This window comes from Typopeltis vanoorti, chromosome 17, assembly GCF_054136105.1.
Source record: "Typopeltis vanoorti isolate ZY-2024b chromosome 17, IOZ_Tvanoo_1.0, whole genome shotgun sequence".
NCBI classification, from domain to species: Eukaryota; Metazoa; Arthropoda; class Arachnida; order Uropygi; family Thelyphonidae; genus Typopeltis; species Typopeltis vanoorti.
Window position 1 is genome coordinate 75292628 of NC_143565.1, and position 18640 is coordinate 75311267.

Sequence of the window (18640 nt, forward strand, 5' to 3'; positions counted from 1 at the left end):
TGTATGTGCCTCTGTGTGTGTAGTGTTCATTAGTTTACCGTGTGATTATTCTAGCTGAAAATGCAAGAAACAAACAATAGTACAAAACCCACTATGGACTCGTACGAATTTCAGCCAGTTCCTTTATCGGACTCAAGTGAAAACTCCGAAACACCAGAATATGAAAAGGATGTTAATGAAGATACGCAATGCGGATTCGGCAATTTTAAACCCAAATGGCTTCAAACGTTTGCCACTCCGAAGATGTTTTTTATCAATTATTGTCTATTGGGAGTACTTCAAGGAGCTTTTTTCACTTACTTAGTGGGATGTCTTTCCACTCTTGAAAAACGTTATGCTTACGAAAGTAAAACTACGGGGATTATTATGATCGCCGATGAATTTAGCCCGATACTTTTTGGTCTTTTAGTTGGATACTTCGGAGGTAAATGGCACAGACCGCGACTTATTACAGCTGGAATGATGGTCGCCGTTCTTAGTTGCTTTGTAACAGCCATACCGTACTTTATATACGGGGCTCCTTCAGGTTTAGGAATCACTTCTTCTAAGACGGATCCTAATCGAACGAGATATGAGTTCTGTGATGCCAAAGAAAAAGAAGAATCTTGTGAATATTCTCCAACTCTTCCAGCTGTGTCGTTGCTCTTTGTAGGAAACGGATTAAAGGGATTTGGTTCTTTAGCATTCTACACAATAGGAACATCGTATTTGGATGATAGTGTGAAGAAGAAAAATTCTCCAATGTATTTTGGTAAGTAAAATTCTTTGGTATATAATAGTTAATAATTAAATGTGCATATTTATTAACATTACTGCAAATAATTCAGTCAAACATGAAAACGGTTCTGTTGTAAAACAATTTTTAATTCAGAATAAGTTAGGTCTGATTTATAAATATTACTTTAGAATTCTGCATAATGTACATTATTTGGAAGACTACGAAACACCGCCTGTCAATACAAAACAAAGATGTAATTCGTCAGTTATTTATATTTGTCGTCTCTTATTGGATGCCTTATGATCATTTCCCCTACTTCATGGAAGCCTCTAAAAGAGTCTTCCCTATGAATGGAAGTCTCTTCTAGAAGAAAAGGTACAGGTTCGTAGCTGCTGCTCTTTCCACACAGAATTAGGAATACCATCAAAATCCCTCATGGACATGGGGAAAATTCATCCATTAAATCACTTTTTTAAGGATGATTTAATGGATGAAGAAGAATTCATCTTCATGAACTCCAAAAAAATACAATCGTCGAATTTGGAAAGAGCTAACCCTCACTGGAATTTCAATATTTCCGAACAGTCGCCAAAGGGACCTAATGTGCAGTTGCACTATTGATGGGAATCAGATCAGAAATGCAAGTTTATTAGAGATGCATATAACTAGTCATATGCGAAACAGCCTAGAGATCTTAAGGATACTGTTTTCTTTCTGGATAGCATGCTTCCGTATACTGGAGCTTCTTTTAAGCATTTCCTGTTAGGACTGCATTAAAAGTATCTCGATAGGCATTAGGGATTTTAGAACTCGATCGAAAGGAGGTCAATTCTGCGTGAGCCCTGCTCAAAGACTGTCTGGTGGGGATGCCAGAATGTAGGTCCAAAGGTCAAAAGCAGTTGCGAAGTAAATGGATGAAGAGGTAAGGTATGCAATCTGGAAGAAGAAAGTATTATGGAAGCAGAGCAGCACAAAGAGAATGGTAATAACTAGTCGCATGAAGAGTAGTACAAACAGCACGGGAGGAAGGTGACTCGCTTGCTAAAGGTAGCACAAGAGCAGTATGAGTAGCAGTTAGCTAATGAGACCAAAAGAAATTCTAGTGAGTTTTTTTTTTTTTTTCGATACGTGGCCAGTAGAAGAAAGAATGATTATTACAGGATGACATTGAATGGTGAAAATGGTCGAATGATAACTACTTCATGATAAGCAAATTAGGAAGGTATTTCGTTCGTGAAGAAAGTTTTTTTAGTTGGTTATAAATTAAACTTTGGAAAAAGAAAAAAAAAAGTGGTGAAATATGCTACATGGAACATTAGAAGCATAGTACAGAAAGAAGATTATTAGATAAAATTTTAAATGACGAAAATATAGAAATTGCAGTTCTTACAGAAACAAAAAAGAAACTTAAAAGAACAAAAGAAACGACTAATTACAATATCATATATAGTGGAGTGGACAAACAAATACATGCAAAAGCTGGTGTAATGATTTGGATCCATAAATCAATTAAAGCAAAAATAACTGATTATACATACCGGAATGAAAGAATATTAGAAGTGCGATTAAAATTAAATAAAGGAAATTTAACAGTTGTTGGAGTGTATGACCTGAAGAAGGAAAAGAAGAAGAAAATGATTACTTTTACTTTTACATGAATGCAGATATGAAAGAAACAGCAAATATAAATTGTGAAATAGATGTAGAAGAATTCTTAAATTACTTTACAGATCTATGGGCAGATAATACTAACACCAAAAAAAAATTACACCAAAAACTTACAAAATACTTTAAGTGATATAATAACAATGAAAGAATTAAAGGACAGCCTAAGTAAAATAAAAAATTGCAAATCAGCAGGAGAAAATGGGATAAACTCAGACCTATATAAATTTGCTGGAAAAAAAAATTCATCAAAGATTATGAAAATGTTTAAATAAAGTATATACAAATGGGCAAATACCAACAGAATGGAATACAAGTATAGTAATAAATATATTTTAAAAAGTGGATAAAACAAAACCTGCTAATTATAGAGGTATTAGTTTATTGAATACGTGCTACAAAATATATAGTAGAATACTTAATGAAAAACTGAAAATATACAGTGAAAAAATAATATTAGAATGTCAAAATGGATTTAGAAAAGGACGCTCTACAATGGATGCAGCTTTCTGTTTAAAACTACTTATAGAAAAAAGAAGAGAATTTAATTTGGAAACTCATCTTTTGTTTATAGATTACGAAAAACCATTTGACAAAGTAAAAAGATATATACTGTTTGATATAATACAAAGAATAAATATACCTAATATTTTATTACATGCAATATTGAATATATATATAAAGATAATGAAATAAAAAATAAAAATAAACGAAAAGTTGTCTGAAAAATAATCTATAAACCAAGGAGTAAGACACGGATGTCCTCTGTCTCCAACACTTTTCAATATTTACATTAATGAAATATTAATGCATTGGAACGCTTTAAACAATCCAAGTAAAGGAATTTCCTGGAATAACAAAATAAATACGCTATTATTTACAGATGATCAGGTAATGATATCAGACAAGGAAGACAATTTACAAAGAGCTATATATAATTTAAACATTATATAGTAGAACAGTTTGGAATGAAAATATCCATAGATAAAACTAAAGCAATGGCATTTTGGGGACAAACTCTAGTTAGAAGTAAAATAGTTATTAATAATAAAATAATAGAACAGATAAATACTTTCAGTTATCTTGGGTGTGAAGTATCATAAGAAGTAGAAAAATGCATAAAATTAAAAACTTCAGAATTTTTACAGATTATAGGCCTGATAAATAGAACGCTCAATCCAAAAAGAAACACGCTTGAAAATATACAATACTTTAGCAGTGCTCACATATGACAGTGAAATTTGGGCAACAAACAAACAAGATAAACAAAGAAAAAAAAAAAAGTGAAATTAGATTTATGAGAAGAACTGCAAAATACACATTATTAGATCAAAATAGGGACGAAGATATTTTCTAAAATAAAATAAAGATAAATCAGTTAACGCCTTTTATTCCCTAATAGGGAGTAGGCGAGGCCTTTATACCCTATCTAGCTTTTGGAGACTGAGTGGGCAGTTCAATCTTCATCGGTAGCCAATCAGAGATTGCTGGCCCATGTCTATCTATAGCAGCCACCGATGAAGAGGCTGGCAAACAAGTGCTGCCATCTCTTGGTACCTAACCCTAACAAAATATGTTACTGTCTGAAATAATGTGGGTACTACGGTCGATTTTCTTGAGTTTACGGGACAAAAAAACCAAGTTTACGGGAGGAAAAACCCTCTTGCCCGTGCCAGAGATCGACTAACTCGGGAACCGGTCGAAGATAGGCTTAGAAAAAGTTCCTCCAGTCAGCGACTAGACTAGAACCTAGGTCTAACTTCGAGCCGCCAAGCGCAGAGGACGCAAACGTCACGAAACTAAAAACAAAATCAATAGAAGAAAAACTAAACAATTATAAACAAAAATTGATAGAAGATGTAAACTGAATGGCTAACACCCGATATCCTAAACAAATACTAAATTATAAACCAGTTGAAAAGAGAAGGCCAAGTAGACCTCAAAAAATGATATTGGATGGATAATGAGACCAGAACAGACCAATATGGTCTATACCCGTAATTAGCGTTATGATGATGATGTTATAAATTAAATTAAAGATACCAAGAAACTATATTCTTGTTTAATCCTTTATCCAAGTGTAAGCAAACCAAGTTTTCGCCTTCCTAGTATCCCATAATTCAAAGCATACATCCTTTCGAGTGTATATAATGCTATGCATAAATTCTGCATTACTTCAACCATGGTATCACTTCGGAGTTTGGTTCCCACTGATGGGACTTCAAAAAAGGTCGAAACCGGTCTGGGTAGTAGCCCTTCTCATAATGCTTAGCATTATACACGTCCTAAAGAATATGTGCTTTGTATTATGGGATACATACTAAGGCAAGTGATGTAACGTCATTAGCCACTATATACAAGTAGCCTAGTCGTGAAAACACCTCACACTTGGATAAAGGATTAAACTTCTTCTTCTTCCTAACATGGAATATAGGCCATGTGACCTGTTCCGGTCTCATGCCATCTCTTTCTTGGTATTCCGATTCTTCTTTTTCCACTTATTTTGTATCTGTATAATATTTTTGGTAGTCTGCTGTTGTAAAGGATTAAACAAATGATATAATTTCTTAACATTTTTAATTTGTGTTTCATTCTTGCAAGTGTGATGTCATGCATAATTTGAATGCAGTGGAAAAGGAGGAGAAGCTAATGGTGAATGAGCGGCATGTGAGGAATTGAGTAAATCTGACGTTAATAAGGCTGTAGGACTTGATCTTTCACCACATGTTTAAAAGAATTGTTTCAGAGTTAACAGCCTTCGAATTATAGGCCAGTCTGTGTGTCTGGAATTGCGTTAAAGTTATTATAGAGAGGTTTCAGGACCAAGATTCAGAATTGGGTTTACAACAACAGTGAAGGTCAACATGGGTTTGCGATAGGGAGATGGTCTGTTAGCAATCTACTTACTATAACAAGATGAAAAGTGCATTAAATAAAGGTGATGTATACACAGTAGTATATTTTGAAAAGGCTTTTGATGGACTGTATACATGATAAGCTAGTAATTATATTAGAACGGATGGGATTAGATAGCATATTAGTGCACTGAATTGGAGATTGGTTGTCTGACAGGTATCAGCGAGTAGTGTATGGAGGAGCGATATCCCAGAAGAGGAAAGTTACTAGTGGTGTGCCCGCCAAGGGTCGTTGCTGTTTAATTTGTATGTTAATGATATTGGAAGGTCTGAACGGTGATAAGTAATTGTTTGAAAATTATGCGAAGTTGGGGGAGAACTACGAGGAGTAGAGGGGATGTTGTTTCTTTAAGAGAGGACTTGAATGCGCTGACTAAATAAGAAAGTTAGTGGAGGTCCCAGTTCAATGTTTCAAAGCGTAAGGTTTTAAAAATTGGGAAACAAAAATTGAATGCAGAGTATACAATTGGTAGGAATATCTCAGAGGAGGTGAAGGAGATGAAGAATTTGACAATGCCATTGTATAAAACTTTGATCAGGACGCATGTATACAGATTTGGTCACTTGTTTTTAAAAGGATGAAGAGATATTGGAAAAGGTGGTTTTTTGCCTCTTGAATGTTGAGTATAAAGACAGACTTAGGAAAAGTAATTTGCAGAGACTAGTGAGTATCAGGAGGAGGGTTGTGATTGAGACATATAAGTTGCTAAAGGGTTATTATCAGATTAATGTGGAAAATATTTTACATAAATGGTGGAAGACAAGAGGGAGAAGCAAAGGTCATTCGTGGAAGTTCTATAAAGAGGGTGTGAGCAAGAGGTGAGGAGCAGGTTTTTTACATGGGGAGTGGTGGGTGACTGGAATGCATTGCCCGAGAGAGTTTATTGAGTGCTGAGACCCTAAATCTATTCACGGTACATGATAAAATGCGTGCTTTAGAGGGCCCTTTCGTGATGAGTCTTTTGACTCCATGGAAATCTAATAATAATAATAATAATAATAATAATAATAATAATAATAATAATAACAATAATAATATCTTTGGTGTTCTGTGACCTAATCTTCAATAACTATATACGGTGAAATTTAGTTTAAAATAAAAAAGAAAGATTATTGATAATAATCAATGCATAATAAATTTACTATATGTGAAAATTAATTAGAAAAAATTGTCTTGTGTAGACATGTTAAGAATGCCTTTAAGAGTAATGGTCATGTTATCTGTCCTCTTTATATGCTGTTCACTGACCTCAAAAGCCAGTCACTGGAAGTAAACAGACTAATAGTATAAACATTCCAGGGGGTTGAAACGAAAACAACTAATACATATTTGTATTTACATTCGCTCCTTAGATAAGCTGAACAAACCAATTAAATGCCGGAAGTTAAAAGATCACGGAGGATCTACTGGCAAGTGTCGAAAGACCTCATTTGTCGATAACTGAACTGTAGTTAAGAGATATGATTGGAATTCTTTTAAGCTTTCATTTTCGATACATTCTGTGATCAAGATAATCAAAATGTATCGAAACTAAAGATTTCTTTCTTCCTTTTTTTTTTTTTTTTTGATAAATACCAGATTATCATTAAGGCCTATTATGATCTTTTCTCTAGAAAGACCATAATAGGTCATCTTTGGAAAAAACTTGAAGCTACCAGTAGGTCTTTAATAACTTCTATAACAGTTCCTGGTTTAATTCTTTCATTATTTTTTCATTTCTTTCATGATCAGAAAGAAACTGAACTTTGTTGTTTTGCTTGTATTTTGTTCCACCTGTTATATTAATCTTTGTTTGTTTCTTCGTTTTACTAGAGATTCCACATTTCCTTAATTAAAAAATAAACTACTTTTGGCTAACTAACATATTGCGTAATGAAAATCATTATTTGAGTTGAATAAATTAACTCCAGAGTAACAGTACTGCTTATTCAATGTCTGATAATTCTTTTTACAAAAATAAAGTGAGAATTAATCAGTATTATGTTATCATTCGTCCGCGCGGTTAACCTAGTGACTGTGCTCTTCGCAACCATATGCTTGGGGAAGAAGTGTCCTAGGTTCGATTCCCGTCGGAGACGTGAAGAGCTCAAGGATTTTCCTCAGCTATAGCCAAGTTAGCCGGTCTTGGACGCGGGCAGTAGGGTTCCCCCCCCCCCAGTTTAGCTGGGGGTTTTCATCCCGCAAGCAGGCAAACTGGCCCCGTGAACACATACGGACCACAGTCATGAATGCCTCTAATAGGCATGCAGCAGAGGAGTGGCGTGCCGGCTGCATTATTTCGCCGTGAGTCCTCGTTAGGAGGAGACCCAATCCGTCTGAATCAGATGGAAGGGATAGATAGATAGATAGATAGATAGGCAGATGTTATCATTCGAAGAAAACAAGGTTCTGAATTTCCAAAATTTTAACACGATTATCCGAATTTCAGAGTTCTGCTGCATCTGTTTGTTTATAGTCAACGTAGTCTGTAGAAATGAACGTAATCTACACACGTCCATCACACAGACGTTTCAAATTTTTTTTTGAAATCATGAAAACCAGAGAGATATATAGACCGATGTTATATCACGACAGTTATTCCTTCAGCAAAATAAATAAATGTTGGCTTTGCAATATTTGAACACATTTTAAAAGTTTAAAAACTTAAAATAATCAATTTGAAAACTGACGAGTGTCAACATATTGATAATTTATAATTAACAAGCGTCAATTAAATCATTAATACGTTAATTAAATATTAATAATTAATTAAATATGGATTAGTTATTTCACCTAAATCATTAATCAATTAATTGTGCATTTTAATTAAATTTGCCTAAATATTAAAAACGATTAAAATTAAGTAAATATATTTAAAAAGAACGACAAAAAATAAAAGAAAATATTTAAAACAAATTAAAATAAATAATCGATTTATTTTATGATAAAGTAATGATTAATAATAATAATAATAATCGTCATCATCAAATTCCTGCCATGTACCCTCAGCGGGTGTACAGGATATGACTATACTATATGAAAAATTTACATCGTTACTAACTTCCTATTTGCAATTTTCCTCCATATCAATCTATAACCTCTCAAGGCTTCAATATCCAGATCTTATATTTCTACCTTCTAAGGCACTATTTACCGTATCAATCCACCTATATCTTGGTCTTCCTCTGGGTCGTTTTCCTGCCAACCTGGCAGAGAACACTTGTTTTGCTAATCTTTGCTAGCCCATTCTATTTAAGTGACCATACCACCTGAGATTAGCTCTGCTAACGCATTCCTGAATGCTGATAATGTCAAATTCTTTCCTAATATCCTCGTTTTTAATATGATATTGCTATTGATGTCATCTGCTCACGCCCCTAATCTTTTTAAGGAACTTTCATATCTGCAGTCTCTAGTCTTTGGTCAGATGTTTTACTTCTAACCCAGCTCTCAGATTCATAAGTTAAAACTGGTTTGAACACTGTCTTGTATATAGCTAATTTAGTATTCCGACTAATTTCTCTCTTATTCCATATAAATTTATTTAATTGACTTCCTACCGTACCATCGATCCTGTTGTCTATTTCCATATTTAATTTACCATCTTCACTTAAAATCCTAAGTGGCTGAAATGTTTTATTTGTTCTATAGGTTCTCTATTCACAATGCAGTTGACATTTTCAATGCTTCTGCTTATTTTCATTGTCATTGTCTTTTAAATGCTCACCTTCATACCATATTTATTACAACAGTTATTCAGTTTAGTCAGGGAAACTTACAGACTTATAGCGGATTTATTTAAAAGTATAACATCGTCAGCATAAAGCAAAGAGATGACATTAACATCTCCAACTTTGATATCAGATTTAATACCACTTTCTTTCATAATGTGATTCATATAGATAATGAATAACGAGGGGGGGGGAATAATGTACAACCTTGTCTGACACGAGATTTAACATTAAACCATCTTCCTGTACTTCCTTTAATTTTAACTGTTGACTTACAGATGCAATAAAAACTATATATTGATTGATGTAATGCCCCACTGACACCATACAACTGTAGCGTTATGAATAGATTCTCTCTTGGTACCTTGTCATATGCCTTTTCCAGATCTATAAAACTTAAATACAGATCTTTGTTATATTCCCATGCTTTCTCAACTATTTGTAGTAAAGTGAAAATCTGATCCTGACGGCCTCTATTTGGCTTGAATCCAGCTTGTTCTTCACCAACCTTCCCTTTCACAATCCTTCTCAACCGTTTCTCAAATATATTGGCATAAATCTTACCAGGTACACTAAGTAGAGAAATACCTCTGTAATTCTCATATTCACTTTTATTTCCCTTTTTTATATATGGGTACTATTAGAGCTCTACACCAATCATCTGGAATTCGTCCCTCTGTCCAGGCCCTCTGAAGTATGCAGCGCAGCCACTGTAAGACTCTTATACCACCATACTTCGGCATTTCTGGTCGAATATCATCTACTGCAGCTGCTTTTCCACATTTCAGACTTTTGATGGCTTTTTCTACTTCAAGAATGGATATGTATTCCTGATTGCATACCTGGTCAGTGTTGTTTATCACTGTGTTGTCATCATTGCTAGTTTCATTTAGCAACTTTCCAAAGTAATTGCTCCATACTTCAAGGATATCTTTATCTCCAGTTTTCATATCACCTTTGTCATCTCCAATTCCTTTTACAGCACTCTTTCGTCCATTTCTGAGCTTCTTCAACAATCCCCAGAATATCTTGCCACTTTCTTGATATTTATTTTCTTACCAAAGTCTTCCTATGACTTTTGTTTAGCTAGTTTTACACAGTGTTTAGCTTTCTTACATTTGTCTCTGTATTCTCTAAGCGCACAAGCTGACTTATTTGCCAGGAACTTTTGATATGCTTTCTTCTTTTCCTTCACTGCCTCTTCAATTTCCTGTGTCCACCATGGAGTTCTGATTTTTCAATCCTTGCAGACAACTTCACCACATGCCTCTCTGGCTGAATCAATCAGGGTTTTCTTCAAGGCTTGCCACTGAATCTCCAAGGTTTGGTTCCTGTTCTCAAACTCTTTCATTTTTTCTTTGTGTATTTCGGTCTGAGAGCTGCTCAACTTTTATTCACTTTAAAACTTTCTTATATGCTCTTCTTTTCAATATGAAATTCAATTTTATTCTGCTCAAAACTAAATAGTGATCACTTCCAATTTCAAATCGTCTGTACACTCTGGTGTACTGCACCAGGGAGAATACATCACTATCAACAATAACATAGTCAGTGAGATTTTCCTATTCCTTGCGTCTTCTCTCCATGTGAATTTGTGTACATTTTTATGTTGGAACATGGTGTTAGTAATAACCAGTCCATGTCCTGAGAAGAAATCCAACATTTATTTGCCATTATTATTAGCTTTGCTCATTTCTCCAAATTTTCCCAAAATATTTTTTGTATGTCTGACAATCATTTCCTAATCTGCTATTTAGATCCCCAACAAGAACAAATTTTCCTATTCTTTTTATTGTGTCAGTTTCTTTCTCTAAAGCTTCAAAAAATTCCTCCACTTCTACCTTAGTAGAACCTTCTGTGGGACCATAGGCACAAATAAGTCTCATTGTCCAGTTCCCCATTCTCATATTTGCCCACATTACTCTACTTGAGACTGCCTGCAATTCAAGAAGATTAGCCTCGTATTTAGTGTTGAATACTATAGCTACTCCTTCTTTTCCTTGAGATGTACTTAAGGGTCAAAGGGGGGGGGGGGGGGAATGCTTAAGTGTCAAAACTGTATAAACGAGAGGAGACCTCCACATTGCTTTAAAGGAATGCGGAGAACGGACCAGGGCTTCTGACCTAATATCCAATGCTAATCTTCTCGTGGTGCACCCTGTTAGGTATCTACCTGCAGGGGCACGCCAAGGGTATTTTTCGCCCGGGTGCAAACCTTTATCGGCCGTCCCAAATACTGCTTTGTATAATCCAAATTAGATATTAGCTACATAAAATACCACCCTATCAATATTGTCGCCCGGGTGTGGTTGCATCCCTTGCACTCTCGGGTTGGCGTTGCTCTGTCTACCTGGATACTGAACGAAAGAGGATTGGCTAGCAATTTGGGATTTAGCCGACCAAATTGTATTCTTATTGGCTTAAACAACAATATTAAATGATGGTACACGTCCGAATGATTAATAATTAAAAATTAATTATCAAAAATAATTACTTGCGTTACCCATAATTCATGATTGAAAAATATCGATGAATATATCTAAAAATTTATAGTCAAAATTTCGCATGTACATAAAATGACTTTTACTTTAAAATTTGACGTCATGTAATGATGATCTTTTAGGAGTAAAATAAATTTCTGACTCTAGCTAGTTCGATTCATCCACAACAGACACTAGTAACGTTCAGTGAACATTGTTTGAAACATGATCTTCTGATCGCATTTCGAAGTTAAAATTAATTTTTTTTAAATCGAATATGTTTATTAGCTCAATCTAAAACAGAAACTCGAGTACTTTATTCATTTGCTTCCATCAATTGCAATGGCATTCTTTTATTGAACAGATCTGGGTTCGAAATTTATCTAGAAAATATGAAACTCATAAAATCTTTTTATGTTCAAGTCAAGACGATTAGCCAATCGCCTGAATGTGGTGGAAGGATTTCCTTTCTTACAAAACAAAAATTATGAACAACCAACCGATAGATCGAGAATACGGAAAGCAAAAATGTCTACAATACCTACAATGTCATCTATCAAAATAAATAGATGTGCTTATATTTACAGTTCATTCATTTTATGTTATTTTGTAGAATGCTGGTAGCATTCTACAAAGTAGAATATATACAAGGTAATTCTACAAGGTAGCTTTCGTGGGCAGACTGCCAAGAAGAGTTAATTCATGTTGAAGGAAAGAAAGAAATAAAGCGATGAACGAATTGGTCAACAACACGCGAAATTACGTGCTTTATAGGTAAAATTTTCCAACTGTTATACGAGCAAAATAGTTACCACTTTAAAAACTACAATGATCATAAAAGAGAAGTTAATTTTCCTACCTGTAATAATAAACACTTATCCCGCAATACGGATTGATTACTCTATTATCGGAATGGATTCTTCTTCTGTTGACATGCGATAAAGTGTCGAAGGGTCTCGTATCTGTGGGCTTACTATATTAGAATATATACTAAAGAAAAATAATGACCTTTGAGACAATAATTCCATGTAAATTAACAATTGGAAGTAAGCTTATGAATATTTCAAATAAATATTTGAATTGAGTAATAATAAAGTTAAATGGGGCCAAACATCCGGCAAATATGTTACGATTTGGGATAAAAACAGGGACACTAACTTTGCTGAAATGCATTTCATGTTTTGCTCCTCTATGCAAATTTCAATCTCTTTTCTATCTTAATTACACTAATTGTGATCATTCAATAAACTGCTTCTTTTTCTCGCATTTTTTGTCATTCCTCGATGCTAATAATTGTTGAAGTGGGATCATTTGAGAAACTAATGTTCATCCCTGTTTAAATCAACAAAACCACTAAAGCAGTGTACAATGCATACTATTTAAATCACATTTCATTGGCTATTGTTTACCAACTGTTGTTTTAAAAGTAATACAAACAGGTTGTTCCCCACTTTTTGAAAAATCGAGAACAAAACTGTTTTAGCCAATGCATAACTGACCAAAACAACTACGCATATGTTCTACACTTCAAGCAGCTAAGTCGAAATAGTAAGGGCATATTTTAACTTACATATACAGTTTTGATTGAATTTAAGGCGGGTGGATGAAACGTTATGCAACAAAATATACTCATGTTCTTTATCGTTTGTCTGCCTGTTTAGCCGAGTAAGTTTTGTCTCCATCCTTCAATCAACAAATGGACTCTTACTGTAGCATGGATGCATGTTTGTAAATGTCTTTATGTAGTAGCTAAATTTCATCCTAGAGTATAAGACCACCACACTGCTTACTGAAAGCGTAAAGTGGTTTGATGGATTTCTAAGTTTGATCTCTACAGTAAGGTCCAGATTATCTAATATTAGTACTCCTGAAAGGTACCAAATGCCTGCAGACTATCAACCTTTCATAAGTGGGATGTCCCTGAAAAACAAAAAGTTCTAATATTATCATTTTCTGGGACGTTGCAACAGATTACTCACCTGGATCCAGGCTGTAATTAAACTAAGCAAATAAGGACAGACGGGTCGCTTTTGTCCTGATAGCCCGCGTTCAACCTACAGAATGTTCAACTTTTTTAACCTTCCCCCTTTTCTCTTAATATTTTCTTTCTACTTATTTTTTATTTTAATCCGCTGATTTACAATCCCTTATCCCCCCCCCCAACTTTTGTTCCCTCTGAAAATAAAATGCAGAGTGCTGAACAAACGTTTCATTGGCAAGTTGTTCTTAGAATACTTAAAAAAGAAAATCTACTGACTTTAATTAATGTTTTGTATCACATAAGATTATTCTTGTACTGTCAAAACTTGATGGTTGCTCTGGAGTTGTTGCTTGTAGTTTAATTTGACAAATTTACTTGTTAGAAGTCAAGCAACGCTGCTGAGATGCTCGTTAGTAATAAAACACGGACGCTAGCAGTACTGTACTAATGAGAAACCACATAATGCAGGCTTTAAGCGGGGATAAGACAAACAAATTCAAAGAAACAGGTGAAAGTGAATAAATGAATGAATGATTTTTAATCCAACAAGATATTTGGCCTTCCTCTGGGTCTCTTTTCTACCATTATGACACCAAAACACCTGTTTTGCTAATCTTTCCTCTCCCATTCTGTTTAAGTAACCATACCACCAGAGATTAACTCTGCTCCAACATTCTCTAATGCCAAGAATGTCGGGTTCCTTCCTATTATCTTTGTTTTAATATGATTCTGTTCACGTCCCTATTCTTTCTCAGAACTTTCATCTTAGGATCTTCGGTCATTGATCGCCTGCTTAATTTTGAATCCAACTCTCGCAGCCATAAGTTAAAACTGGTACAACTAGTTTAGCGTTGTTTAACTAAGCTCACTCTCTCTCTCTCTTATTCCATATAAATTTATTCAGTTGACTGAGCACCACACGATCTTTGCTTATTCTGAATAATATAGTGTTAAATATAGCTGCTTCTTCCTTTCATTGATCACCATGTCTGAATATAAAATATCTTTTAGTTATTATTTTGAATACTCTCGCTTATTTTTATCTTCTTGTTTCGGTGACATGAGTTATGCCAAAACGGGCACTAATTCTTCTGCAGGTTCCGCTTCTTTTTCCTTTGATAGTGCCGATCCTGAATTCTGCTGATGTTAAGTTCCTTATTTATTAATAAACTTATTTATTTGTAGAATTTTCGCTAAAGAAAATTGCATGCCTATAAAACTTATAGGAGAAATAAATACGATAAATACGAAGTCTAGCAGAAAAGTAATGTTTTTTTTTTTTGGAGGATAAACTTCTTTCTCATTGGTAGGATAAACACCTGTCGAGTTATTCTATTTTTATTAAGTATATGTCTGGTGTCTTTCGTCAAGAAAATGTAGAAGCGAAATCTTGTCCAGAAACCGTACTTGTCCGAATTGTCTACATGTGATTTTGTTTTTCTTTTCCGGAACCGGTACGGGGGGGGGAATTTTGCCGGTGACTACGATGTATCAGACGATTAATTGAAGACACGATTTTATACAAATTTTGTCTCATTACTTTGCTGGTAGTCCTCATCAGTTTAAGCATGAGTTTTCCTCTGTATATAGTAAACTGAGTAATAACAAACTAAAACAAACATGGCAACATTTGTTGTTCTTATAGTCTAATCTAATCTACTACTCACTTATAAACATATTGAATGTAATGATAGGTTAATATAACCTATGGCTGGATCAAAGCAATCGTAAGTATTATATGGGATATTTAATATGCCGTATTAGATAAACGGTTGCCAATGCTTGTTCGAAAACAATTATTTTTGGAAAATATGAACTTTATTTTATACCAGTATTTTATGACGTTTCAGGAACTCTCTATTCACTCAGGTTACTCGGTCCGACATTGGGATTTCTACTAAGTTCATTTTGTCTTTCATACTATGAGGATCCCAGAAGTGAGTACCAAACAAAAGCGTATTTCTTAGCAGTTAATGAAATATAATCTACTAACTTGTTAAGAATCATTTGGCTATTTAAGTAAAATTTTATATTTGACTACAGCTGATAGTTGTCATAATAAATTGCCATAATGAATGTACAAGAGTTTGATTAAATGCTGACATAAAACAAAACATAAACATTGCATTTGCTTGATTTACTTGCAACTAACACACTAAATTAAAAAAAAAAAAAAAAAAAAAAACTTATTGGTGATACTTTCCAAATGACAGCTAAAAGAGGTACAGACTTTTTTGGAAGGGACATCCGAAAAAAAGTCGCTTGGATAAGTCAAAAGTAAAGACAATGCTGATTTGTTTCTACGATTCCAAGGGCATTATCCACAAAGAATTCGTTCCGCCTGGACAAACGGTCAATGGTGAGTTTTATCTCGAAGTTGAGAACCGATTGACATAAACATGTCATAAACAGTTCACACAACACTAACGAAGGTTGCCGCTTTCGACAACAAAAAGATACAACAGGTGGTGCCACTAGTTTCTTCTCTTTTCGAAAAGTTCGGTTTCTTTTTGGACATCAGCAATATTCTCCCGTTTTCCCCCAACTCGCCGCATCAGAGATCCATCAATTAGCATATGACAGAGAATCCTAGTTTTCCTTCACGTCATAAGAACATCCAAGTCCTATTTTAGTGTACACACACTACTTATTTGTTTTGATTGTTTTCCATATTTATAATTGTAAAATTATAAATATGGAAAACATATGTACGCATGTGTATAATGCACCTACCTCATGGCCTTCGCTTCCTGGACATTAAATGTAAATAGCCCATACTATGTCCTCTCTACCAATGGGAGATTATCCCCCCCCCTGCATATGGCACAAACATGTACCACAACAAATGTGCCCTAGACGTTGTTTAGGGGGATGCAACACGAAGGATATTGGGAGATGTTGTGTGTGAAATGCATCTGTATGCATTTGAAAGCTGTCAGTAATAAAGTGGTGCCATCTAATGATGAACCTTCAAACTGAAAAATTACTACTCTCACGTGTTGAGAGTATAACTTCATAAACATTTCAAGTTAACTACCAGTTGCGGCATGTTTTGAGTTTTATTTTTAACGTTTCATTGATATAGTTACATGTATTAATCTCAATAATATTATATTATGAAAGTGACATGTAATATAATATAATATAATAAAACTATATTATATTATGAATTATTGGTGATTCACAGTTTTATAAAAATATCATTTTTAGTATAATATTTTATAATATTCTAAAATAGTTTAATAAGTGCAATTACTGATACCTTACAGAATTAGGTATTGAATAAATATTTTTGTGGTGATTGCATTCTATAATTTTGTGTGATTGCCGTCTACAATATGACATGTTTGTGCTTAAAAAAGAAACAGAAAAAAGAACTTTTTTTCATGCTAAGTACTATTGTTAAAATTTCATTATTAAATGCACACACACACACACACACACACACACGCTACCGAGTGGCACTAATCATAACTTTCAATACTTATTTAAAAGTAGCCGACCTGATTGGCCGAGTGGTTAACGTATCCGCTCTCCAACCAAAAAAGGCTGCAGATTCGAATTCTACCGTGGAAATCGATGTTTGTGATTGTCTTTAGGTGGGAGATGAATTTCATCGACCGGTGTGACACTACCTCCTCGCTTATTGGAGACCTGAAATGGAAAAAGTTCCATGTTTTATTAATAAAAATAGAAAAAATCCGTACCCACTCACAGTACGAATGTAATATAGGTTTATAAAATAAAATAAAATAAAAACTTTCGTGAGTGGAAGCTACATTTAAAAAATTTTTTAAATATTAAAATACTAAAATTGTAAAATAACTTCCAAAGAAATTTCGCATCATAACGATACAGTCTGCAGCATTACCGAACATTATTTTCATTCTTCTTAATCAAATCCCCGTAAAGCCTAGTATAAAACCGTTAAGAAATTCGTATGATGATGAGTATAAATATGCACCATAGCTTGTTATGCCTCAAAATGCAAGGAACATATTTAGCCACTTATCAGATGGAAACTATGCAAATTCTTGCGCCAAAGCTTATTACAAGAACAGCTTGCTTATAAAATTCTTCTATCTAATATTGAAGTGAATGAAAAAAAATTCTCTGTTTAGTTTTAAGTGATTGGGAATCTCCTTTGAATCTCAGAACCAGCTTACGTTTTATTTTATTAAATGTTAGAATTAAAACTCATCAGATTTCCATAGAATCGCTCCCTGATACTTTTTTTTATGTATCTCTCCAGCTGATATCTTAAGACAGCGATACAGTCTCTACGTTGATACGGGCTAATCTTAAGCTGCAGCGCATTACTATTAAGTCTCAACAGGAACAATATGCTATGAGCTCATCGAATAGCATCTTTTATCATACTATCTTTTATGAGTGACTAATAAAAAACCATCACATGGATTCTTCAGGGATCATATTTTCTACTGGTTTGGTATTACAACTATATATGTTGGAGCGAATGAAAATGAGAATGTTAAAAATAATATCAGGATTGTGGAATATTGATTATGAAGACAGGTTTAGAATTTTAGACTGCAGACACTAGCAGATAGGAGAAAGAGGGGTGATATCATTGAGACTTAGAAACTTCTTAAAGGGTCATAGAGGATTTCAATTGATGGAATTTTTCAATTTATGGAGGATGGGTAAAGAACAAGAGGGCATCCTTGGAAGCTAAGAATGAATGCTGCTAAAAAGGGGGGTGAGGGCTAGATTTTTCTCTCATAGGGTGATGCGTGATTGGAATGGCTTGCCATTGGATGTTGTGAGTGCAAGCAGTGTGAATGAATTCAAGAATAAGTATGATAGCTAGTGTGTGTAGTATGTGGCCTTCCTCGATGAGTCTCTGACTATCTGGAGGTCTCTCTTTGTAATTTGTAATAATAATAATAATCTCTAAGGCTACCCAGCCAAGGTCGCAGAGCTAATATCTGTTTACTATATTCTTTGCTTTAAAAAAAAAATGGATCAATTGATTACTTATTTTTATATTCTTACATGCTAAAACATTTCTTACCAAAATATAATTAGGAAAAAGACTTAAAATCATCAGCAGGTGTTTAAGTTATTTCTTCTAAAGCAACGTGAATTAATTTAAAGTTAAAAAGCAAAACGTTTTGTCCAGGAACTTTGTTATCTGAAGAATTAATAG

The 18640-nt window shown here is 34.2% G+C and overlaps 1 protein-coding gene across 1 annotated transcript in view; it reads left to right on the top strand.

Moving 5' to 3' along the window:
• LOC150097504 (solute carrier organic anion transporter family member 74D-like) overlaps positions 1-18640 on the top strand; it is a 29861-nt gene continuing 11221 nt past the window's right edge. The window contains exons 1-2 of the mRNA XM_090407138.1: positions 1-751; positions 15321-15407. Of these exons, the coding sequence (XP_090263264.1) occupies positions 61-751; positions 15321-15407 (778 nt within the window). The 5' untranslated portion in view covers positions 1-60. The remainder of the gene's footprint in view (positions 752-15320; positions 15408-18640) is intronic.